This window comes from Quercus lobata, chromosome 8 (assembly GCF_001633185.2).
Source record: "Quercus lobata isolate SW786 chromosome 8, ValleyOak3.0 Primary Assembly, whole genome shotgun sequence".
NCBI lineage: Eukaryota > Viridiplantae > Streptophyta > Magnoliopsida > Fagales > Fagaceae > Quercus > Quercus lobata.
In genome coordinates this window covers 3486630-3496972 of record NC_044911.1, presented here as the reverse complement: position 1 = coordinate 3496972, position 10343 = coordinate 3486630, and the positions used below count along the sequence as shown (strand labels likewise).

The 10343-nt window shown below is 35.8% G+C and overlaps 1 protein-coding gene across 2 annotated transcripts; it reads right to left on the bottom strand.

Annotated features, from left to right (window-relative positions):
- Positions 1 to 619: 619 nt before the first annotated feature.
- LOC115955799 (25S rRNA (cytosine-C(5))-methyltransferase nop2) lies at positions 620 to 9848 on the bottom strand. Of its 2 annotated transcripts, XM_031074145.1 has the most exons (18): positions 9729 to 9848; positions 8387 to 8806; positions 8114 to 8292; positions 7942 to 8005; positions 7709 to 7842; positions 7499 to 7582; positions 7331 to 7405; positions 7169 to 7240; positions 7020 to 7093; positions 6219 to 6271; positions 3686 to 3795; positions 3292 to 3357; positions 3117 to 3191; positions 2595 to 2687; positions 2416 to 2495; positions 2231 to 2330; positions 1304 to 1551; positions 620 to 1054 (listed from the first exon to the last, which is right to left on the bottom strand). In XM_031074145.1, exons 2-18 carry the CDS (start codon positions 8799 to 8801, stop codon positions 1000 to 1002), a joined length of 1977 nt encoding a protein of 658 aa, XP_030930005.1. In that variant the 5' UTR covers positions 8802 to 8806; positions 9729 to 9848; the 3' UTR covers positions 620 to 999. The 2 variants fall into 2 exon arrangements, with proteins under 2 accessions (XP_030930005.1, XP_030930004.1); XM_031074144.1 differs by having other exon boundaries at positions 2416 to 2687; positions 9729 to 9837.
- Positions 9849 to 10343: the final 495 nt, after the last annotated feature.

Sequence of the window (10343 nt, the reverse complement as noted above, 5' to 3'; positions counted from 1 at the left end):
TCTTTGTGCTAATCCAAGACATTTTTCAGCCTTAGGCGATAGCCTAGCCCAAATATTTAACCAACATTTAAAAGAAAATTATAAATTCATTTAAAAAAAATATAAGTTTAGAATATATATATATATATGATATCTACTCTATGATTATTGAATCTTAATTCAGCTAGTGTGCGGGGACTTGATTAGTTGATTGGAATCATTGGATTGACAAATTCAATGCATTGTATCTATTTTACTTGTTTTTGGTAAAGAAGTTCTTGGCAAATAGTTACTTGTCATATTAGATCATTTCCGGTCCTTTTTCAGGTTCTTTCTATCCCTATACAACACAGGAATAGGTTACTTTTTCGGGGACCATTGTATGATTGGAATAAGTTCGTTAAATTTTGTGAGGAGTGAAATTCTTTGTACTTTTTCAGACAGTTTTTACTCTTTTTAAGACTTAGTGATATCTAGGCAAACATCGGATCAATATGTGAATCCTGGCTCACTTGGTATCTGAGTCCAGGTTGGATGAGCAGAAACAAAAAACATAGCATTCTGATCAACAATTAACCAATGGCAGATTATAGATGTCATGTTACCACAAAGTTCTAGTGGAAAACATTTACTGCAAGTAAAACACAGAAAGGAAATGCCTCCACAAAAACATACTAATAATATTAGTAAATATCAGAATTGATTCTTTGACAAACAAAAGAGAAACAAAACTTCTTGGACTTGTACCGCCCAAGAAATGTGAGCAATTTCAAGTCCACCCCTCCACTGATGTTTACATAATCAAAATTTTGATATTATATATAAAGCTAGAGATACCAGCACAAAAAGGCTGAAGTACATGGCCCAGAACCATTCCTTCATTCTGCTGTGATCACATTGCAAACCCCAGCCTGCTTCATTGGTGAAGACTCCCACTATGAATTAAGTATTGCAGGTGATTGTTCCAAAAGCTATTAGTGACCATGATTCATGTGTTGCCATTGGTCACACTCTCCACTCTCAACTCCTCTTCCTGACAACCTTTTGTTCCCTCAATGCTCTTCTCTTCTCTTCCCTGCAGGTGTTTGAAATGAATTAAAATTCTGTTCTATCAAAAATAGGAAAAGGTATCTTATGCATCGAATATATGCATCCTCCCTTCCACTTCCAAGGGAGGATGCATTTATCCGTTGCATGAGATAATTATTACAACAATTGACCCATGTATCACTGGAAGTGCCGAATAGAACCTTACTGGGTTCATGACTAAGATGAAGTTTTTATGGATGAAAAGATGAAGTTTAAACACAGGCACAGCTTTTACCTTTCTTTTGAGATCACCTCTCTAGATGGGAATTTCCTTTTCTTCCTGTTTTGGGAAGAGGCTGGCGTTTCTTTTTTGCCATTTTTAATAAAACCGTTTTTCAAAACCTTATTTTCTGTTGTAGTGCCATCCATCGATTCCTCAGCATTCTCTCCGCTGCCACTCTCATTTATCATTGAACCTTGCTCCACTGTTTCTGTTGGTTCAGAAGTTTCTGGGGCTGGCTTTGAATTGCTCATCTTTTTCAGCTGCAATTTTTTTTTTTTTTTTTTTTTTTGGGTAAAAAAGGTATAAGAATGAGAAATCAAAACTATGCACGTTAAGTTACAGAGCACGACAATGTATAAACTATCCAAAAGACAAGGTCTAGACTAATAACTTTGGACAGAGCAACTTTTCAAGGAAAATCATTTTGGCCAAAGTTTTTTGTGGCAATGAGACTTCCTGACCCAGTCTTTAACTACAATGAAGTTGTCCATCATATCCATTCCAAGCCTGGAACTGCAGGCCATTCATGTGCAGACTGTCTAGATTCCACAATTCTGTTTTCCCTTTTTCTTTTGGGTGGGGACATTGATATAACTGATAGACTACAACTTCCATAGGAACAATATAAACTACATCTAACTACTTAGAATAAATGGGTAGAAATAAAATTGAGTGGTCAAGGACACTGATAGTCAGTGTTTGTTACATGATGAGAAGCCCTCGTGCATGATAACTTAGAATTTTTTTCTACTTTCAATATGGCTACCAACATAATTGAGAGCATTTTCATTAATACAGAGGAGCTCTGACAACGGACGTCATTTGCTACTTGTCTATACAGTTTAGCAAGCTAATAAGTTGGGAGAAATGGAGTCCCCTTCACAAGGGTAAAATCTTTTCTATTTAAGAAAAATATCATTATCAAAAATCAATACCTACCTTTGCCACAAAAAAACCATCCATATTGTGAACGTGAGGATAGAAGCGCCTTGTCTTTTCCAAGGATGGGTGAAAGCGTTGTTCCCTAAACCGGATAAACCTGGTGGATGGGAAAGCATAATTAATTGACAGACTACAAGGTATGACAACAGGTGTGGTGCACAAGAGTGAGAAAATATCATTACCCTGGACGCCCAAAGTCAAGCCCACAAGATACCAGTTTAACATTCCTCTTCTTGAGTGCATAGTCTATAACTGCTTCATTCTGCAAGAGATGTAACTTTAGGATGGGAAAGAGGGGAAAGGGGGAGGGGGCAAGGATAAGCTGAAAAGGAAATAACAATGGTGTTCTTAAGAGACAAACCTCAGCAACCATTATGGAGCAGGTGGAGTAAACAAGGTAACCCCCAGATTTCGAATTGGCATCGACCATGTCAATTGCGGCAAGTATCAGTTGCTACAGAAAAAAAGAACACAGCTCAAAAGAGCTCCACATGCTAAAACATCTGAAATGATCAGCTTAACAAAGAAAGGAAGGATAGAATGATCTGCCATTCTCTGACTTATTCAAAAAAAAAAAAAAAAGATCTGCCATTCTCTAAGCAAGTAAAATATGTTACATAGCAATGATTTTCTAGTGCATTTCAGTTCCAAACAATTAGGGATAGAGGAGCACTGACTAGTGTTAAATTTTGATATTTTGGCTTTAAATTAACACTAGTAATAAGAGCAAACCATAACTGCATTGTGCTTTCTACTCCTTTTTTCCTTTCTTTTTTTGATAAGTGTGCTTCTACCCCTTCTAACTTATTAGTTAAAGAAGTAATAAACAAGAACTCCTAAGATAAATTTTAGAGGCTTAAGAACACACAAAGTCCAAATCTACCTTCTGCAAATGGGCACATTTCTGTATTTCATCAAGGCTTTTAGTGTTTTTAACAGACTCATCTTTAGATATAACCTGTAAAATAAGAAGAGATCATTTAGTTTTACTAAATATTATATGAAAAAAGAAGCTCACCAAAGAGAGTAAACAGTTGAAGATCACCCCAATTGCTTACCCCAGTCCCACTGCAAGGGGCATCCAACAATACTCTATCAGCAGAGGTACGAAAAACCTTGGGGAGCTGAAGCAGGAGAATGAAAAACAATACACGAGATGAATGAGCACCCTTAGGACTTACCATAACACTCCAAATGGCTGTTCTAAGCAATCAACCAACTCTCTCTAAAATATGCTTAACATTAGACATAATTAGCATGTTTTATCATCATATATAACAGATTATGTGGCTCACTTAGATTGAGAACTACTTTGCAACAAACATAAAAAATATTTTCCTAATCAACAAAGAGCCATTTTGCAAGCTAAACAAGAATGCAGGCTCAATAAAATCACAGTCATCAAATATTAACACTTTCTATAGTTTATAGAAGAGCTTCAAAGAAGCTAACCTCCCTCCCATCATAGTTGCAAACTACAGTGTTCGTCACTCCCATACGATGCAGATTTGCAGTGAGTGACTTAAGCCTTGGTGCCTTCATCTCGTTTGCAAAAATGATTCCTGGTGAAAAGGGCATCAGAACACCAGAAAATAAAGGAATAGAAATATGGAACTTCTAAACAGTACTCAGCAAATAAGAAAAGTATTGATAACAGCAGCACATGTTTTTTTTATAAGTACACAGAAGCACATGTATATCTTAATGATGAGGCATCGTACATCTTTTCCTTTTGAGCAATATAAACATTCGATTCTTTGATGATTAAGGTACTATGATTCAATAATCTGAATTAACCAATAATTTCTCAAGGAATCAATTTGTCACATGTTGATAATAAACGTTTCTATTACTTAATAATTAACCAAAAAAAATTATGCGTATTAATTATCATAAGTAATAATAATTGACTTTTGTATGATATGAATTTTTTTTTTTGATAAGTAAGAAGAGAATATTATTAATAAAAGAATAGCAAGAAAAGCACACAAAGTTCACGGTAGTGAACAAAGGAAGAAAGAAACATAAAGACAGAAGCAGCCCCTAATCTATACTAATAGATGCAAGAAAATCCAAAAGGGTAGAACAATCCGAATAGCCCCAACAAGAAGACCAATCGAAGAGGGTCTGCTGGCAATACTCTAATAACTGAATCACTGTTTTCTCCTCATCCTCAAAAGACCGTCGATTTCGTTCAGTCCAAATAGTCCACATTAAACATCCTGGAACCAAATCCCAAATATCTGAGCTATGCTTCCCAAGCCAATGATACCAGCAAAATAATAAGTCCACAACTAAACCTGGCATGACCCATTCCATCCCAAACAACCGAAGCATATACATCCATAAAGAATGAGCTATCGGACAAAAAAATAACAGATGATCCACAAATTCCACATTACAACAGCACAAACAACAACGATTCGCCAAAGGGCGACCACGAAGCATAAGGTTATCCAAAGTTAGAATCTGACCATGGGCTGCTGTCTACATAAAAAAAGCCACCTTTTTAGGAACCTTAACTTTCCAAATTCCTTTCCAAGGGAAAGTGGAAAGAGCTGCATTTCGAATCTTATGATAAAAGGATCGAGTATCAAACTTCCCACTGCCATTAACATCCCAACAAAGTTTGTCACACCCTCCTTCCCTAGGAATTTGGGTTTGGATGAAATGAAGAAAGGAGTAGGAAGCCGCCAACTCCCAATCATTGAAGTCCCTGTGAAAACTTAAACTCCACACCCTGTCATTATCACCCACAGGAGAGCTTAACACCTCAAAAATACAAGCCTCCTTATTAGCTGAACACAAAAATAACTGAGGATAAAGAATTTTGAAAGGAACATCACCAGTCCACTTATCATGCCAAAAAAGAATACGAGAACCATCCCCCACCACAAAAGAGAAATGCTTAGCGAAAGTTTCCCACCCTTCACTAATACTCCACCATAACCCACAACCATGAGCCCTACTACAAGCTCTAGTGCACCAACCCCCTTTTCTTTCCCCATATTTCATGGCAATGACCCTTCGCCACAGATGTGAGGTTTCATGGCCATACCTCCAAAGCCATTTCCCTAATAGGGCTTGATTAAAAGGCACCAACTTCCGAATTCCTAAACCACCCAACTCACGTGGTAAGCAAACCTTTTCCTAAGCCACCAAAGAATATTTGAAACACTCAACTAATGAACCTCACAAAAAGTTCCTTTTAGATAATTCATTGTATGCTTTCTTAGCTCTTGGCCTTTCCTTTGTCTACATGCTATGCACTAGGGTTGCACCCCTTTTTGTGCTTTTTAATAAAATTGTTATTTTTGAAAAAAAAAGTTGGATTTTCTAAACAAGACCAACAAAAAGGACACCCGTCAGGGTGAGGCCTACTGGTTGGGGGCTTGGGTTGAGTTGAAGACCCAGACATCCTGGGTTTGATCCCCACTAAGAGTTTCTCTAAATTATCTGATACACAGTTCTAGTGGGTGAGGTCATGTATCCGTGGTTTACTTCCCAATGGTGGATCCAAAGGGCCCAACCTTGGTGAGGTTCCATGCCATAAAAAAAAGACGGGGAGTACTAAAAATTCCACCCTGTGACTTTCTTGTTTACTTGTGCAAGTTACCATGGAAATTGAGGCATGAATAAGAACAAAGATCAGTCACTTCTAGTATAGAAGGATATAAGAAATTTTTTATGACTAACATCATACACACTGTATTATATTTCTCTTTCAGAACAGGTAAGTGACACTTGAAAAGTGTCTTAACAGAAATCTGTTTAACAAGATAAGTTGCTTCATGCATAATATAAATGGAATCAGGATGAAGATAATTCCGTTACAACTTTTTGAGAGGCTTTACCATGCTGGGATTACTTCTAAATCTGGTGTACACATGACTATAATAGATAAGGAGAAACAGCTGAAATTGAAACATAAATGTATGCACAACAACATCTGAATCAATTAAATTATGTAGATATCACCACATACCACTATTTTTCATAAGAGCAGCAATGTAAGTTGTTTTGCCACCAGGTGCAGCCCTGCAACAGGAACAAACTGTTATACAAAGAGACAATATACTGTTTGTAATTGCAAGAGTTGTATAACGTTATGGGCATTATCTCTTTTTTTTAATATGTCAGCCAGCTTTATTGATTTGAATAGAAATTATGGGCATTATCCTTTCATTTCATAATAAACTTAATCCCTCCTTGATATACAACCAATCTGGCAATGCAGCAAATCACATTTCTACCAAAAGGATAACATTATATAATGCATGTTCAATAAATTTATATTCTTAAATACAAACTCTTTGTGCGTGTGTGAGAGAGAGAGAGCAAGTTGTAAGGGTGCTGAGATTATATCTCCCACATTTCCATCAGAATTTCTACTTCATTGTTATTTTTATTAAGGCTTGAGCAAAGTAAATAGTTTCAACATAAGCAAAAGATGTTACAATAACCCATATGCATATGTTCCACTCTGTTTTCCTGAGATAATGTCAAAAGTGCAGCTACACTATTACAGAGTTGCAATACAAGAACTTTTCAGTGGAGCTACAAGTTTTTTTTTTTGATAATAACTTAAAAGTATATTGAAAAAACACAGCCCTGTACATAGGAAATGTACTAAAAAGGCAAAGACAGTGGAGCTACAAGTTGCCCAAGGCATTTGCAAAAATATGAGAACACAGTTTCACATGGCTAGACTATAAGTCAAGATACCACATACTTTGTGGGAAGATCAATGCAAAATAATAGCTAACAATCTGCAAGTGACACTTACGCTACATCTACGATCCGTTCTTTCTCTTGAGGAGCAAGAGCCATGACAGGTAAAAAGGAGCTTGCACTTTGGAGCTGTGAACAACCAAAATGTGAGCCCTCAGTATACCACATAAAATATGCAGAATGCAAACTAAATAAGCCACCTACCATGTAGAAACCAGCCATATATTCAGGAGTTGCACCAATGGGCACTTGCGAATCATATACAACCAGTCCAACCTGCAATGGTAATATGAGTATGTCTTGTATTGTTGAGTATAAAACAAAATTGAGTGAGAATGGAAGAACTTTTCCAAAGGCACTCCTTACTTTTGACCACTTGCTTAAGGGATCCAGGTTTACTCCTCTGTTTATCAGAATATCTGCCAAATCTCGCCTCCGTGTCTAAATACAGACAAAAAAATATTTTAATAGGATGTAAGATATTGAGTAGAAAAATGTAAAACAAGATCTAGTAGTGTACAACTGTTATGTCACCTTCAAAGTGTTAGTTCGCAGACATATGGGCCGTGGCTTCTCAAACGCTTCAATAAGTTCCAGAAGTTCAACAACTGGGAACATCTATAAAGGAAAACAAAAAATGTTATAAAGAAGTCCCCAGAGACACCCCAAAGGTCTTTTCCCCCTTTTATAGGGGGTGAGAGGAAACATAATACAGTGAATATATGAGAGAGAGTGATCATCCACCTCCACTAAGGCCCCAATTAGAAAGTCATTGTAGCCATAGTATGAACTTAAATCTTTCTTAAGCTGCTCGACGTAATCCTTCCTTGCTGTCCCCTCTTGCCTCAAAGCCTTAAAATTTGAAAGTACTCGAATGACTAAAGATAAAAAAGTAATGTTAAATTTGAAGATTAACAGGGCAGGTGGACTTTGAAGTTAGTAAAAGAATTATTAAAAAAAAAGGGAATATTACTTACTCTCTCTTATCCTTCTTTGGAGATTTGAAAGATCAGGGGGCTGATGTGCCTCCTCTTCAAGTTCCTAAGTTATTTGAAGAAATGAGAAATCAGCATCATAATAGAATACTTCAACTGAGCAAGACAGATTTTATTGAAATTCAGAAACCGAATAACTAAATGACAAATAAACCTCCTTAGTAGGCAGTCTGAATTCGTCAGATTCCTCTTTAATGTTGAGCTGCATTTCCTCATCAGCTTCTTCTTCTTCCCTCGCCTTTTCTGCATCAATAGCTCTTGACTTCTTTTCAATATCAGATTCTTCTGAATCTGAATCTGCATCTGAATCCAAATCTGAGCCCGACCCTTCCTCTGCACCAATATAATAAAATAAAATCCAATAATCAAATAATTAGAATAAAAAAATAAATAGAACACAAACCATAAACATCAAGAAACATGATACCTTCGTCATCACTTCCTTGGAGGAAATCATTAGCTAATGGATCATCCCCATCGGAAAAAATGTCCGAACCAGAACCAAAATCTTGCTCATCTCCATCAAACCCCTCATGTTCCGATAATTCTTCTTCACTCATACTATCAGAATGGTCTGAAAGGTCATCTTCCTTTGCAATTGCATCTTTAACAACAAAAATCTCATTCTTCTGTTTCTTTTTAGGTTGAGATTTTTGTGACTTAGCACCACCCTTTTTCTTACTTGCACGTTCCAATACTTCTTCATTCAGACTATCAGAATGGTCTGAAAGGTCATCTTCCTTTGCAATTGCGTCTTTAACAACAAAAAGCTCATTCTTCTGTTTCTTTGTAGGTGCAGATTTTTGTGACTTAGCACCGCCCTTTTTCTTACTTGCACCCATTACAGCTGTAAAAACAAAGAAGCATAAATTGAAAATAGAGTTGAAAACGTAAAGATCAATGAAAAATATTAAAACAATGACTTTCCAACAACCTATCAACCAGTTTTATACAAATCATAGTACTGCCAACTGAATTAATATAAACAGGTTCAGAATAAGCCAAGGCAAGACAGATAATCCAGTTATTCATGTTCAGCCTCCACTCAAGCTTGGCTTGAGCAAATATATATATTTCCTTAAAAGATACAGTATTGAACACACCAATGGGTTTCTTTTATGTGTAGGCAGAATTCAATCCTACTTGAGCTACCTAGAACCCAGTTAGCTTGAGCAAAAAATTTTATGCTCAAGCTAAGCGGATTTCTCTTTCTATGACTAACAAATTCGAAAAACATCATAACTAGTATCATCTCAAGAGCACATGCAGACACACACACACACACATGCACACACAAGCTCGAGCAAAATTTGTTAAGCACAAGCTAAATGAATTTTCCACTCTATGACTAACAAATTCACAAAAACCTCATAACTAACACCTTATCACCCCCCCCCCCCCAAACACACACACAAAAGCTTGAGCAACAATTGACAAGCTCACGCTAATGGGTTTCTCTTTCTATCATCAACAAAAAAGACCCTCATAACTAAACATAACACTACTATGTAAAGCACATGGGTAGCACATACACAAACTCATACAAAATTTGTTAAGGTAAATGCTAAATGCTAAATGGGTTTCTCTAGTTATAACTAAAAAAATTCAAAAGAACTCAATAAACCAATTCTATTTCATGATTATAATGCTTATTTCATGATTATCATCATGAACAAAAAATCAACAAAAACACACACATAGAGTAGAAGTAGAACCCCACATAAGCAGAAACTGTGAATACAAGCTGATATGAGAGAAAAAGACGCTACCTTGATGGATTTTAAGAACAAAGGAATTCCGGCGGCAAAGAGAGAATTAGGGTTTAGGGTTTTTGTAGGTTTCGTTTTCTCTCTCTCTTTCTTTGTCTATACGACTGATTTGGGGAAGTGATATTGAAGGTTTTATTTGACCCGAACCCGCATGTGTATGGGTTTGAGTTTTTAGCATGGCCCACTAAAACTGCAGGTTGGGCTGGCCCATTTTAAAATGAATGTATTTTGATTAGGCTTTGTCTGTTCACTTTTTTTTTTTTGGGCTCTCGTTTCAAACTTTATCATTTTCTTCTCATTACTATTTTAACTTTTGCTAACAAAATGAATGAAAATTTAATGAAAAAAAAAAATTTATATCAAAGAAACTTCAATTATATATATATTTTCAATTTTTATATCAACTTTTTAAAAGTTTTTTATATTATGCAAAAAGAAAATTGCTAGAGCTACAATAAATAAATAAATAAATATATATATATATATATATTTTTTTTTTTACAAATAGCTGATGTGAAAACTATTAATAATTTGCTACTTCAACAGTTTAAAAAAAGTTTATGGTCATAGCATTACTCTATTTAAAAAAAAACCAAAATATTGTTATGTAAATTC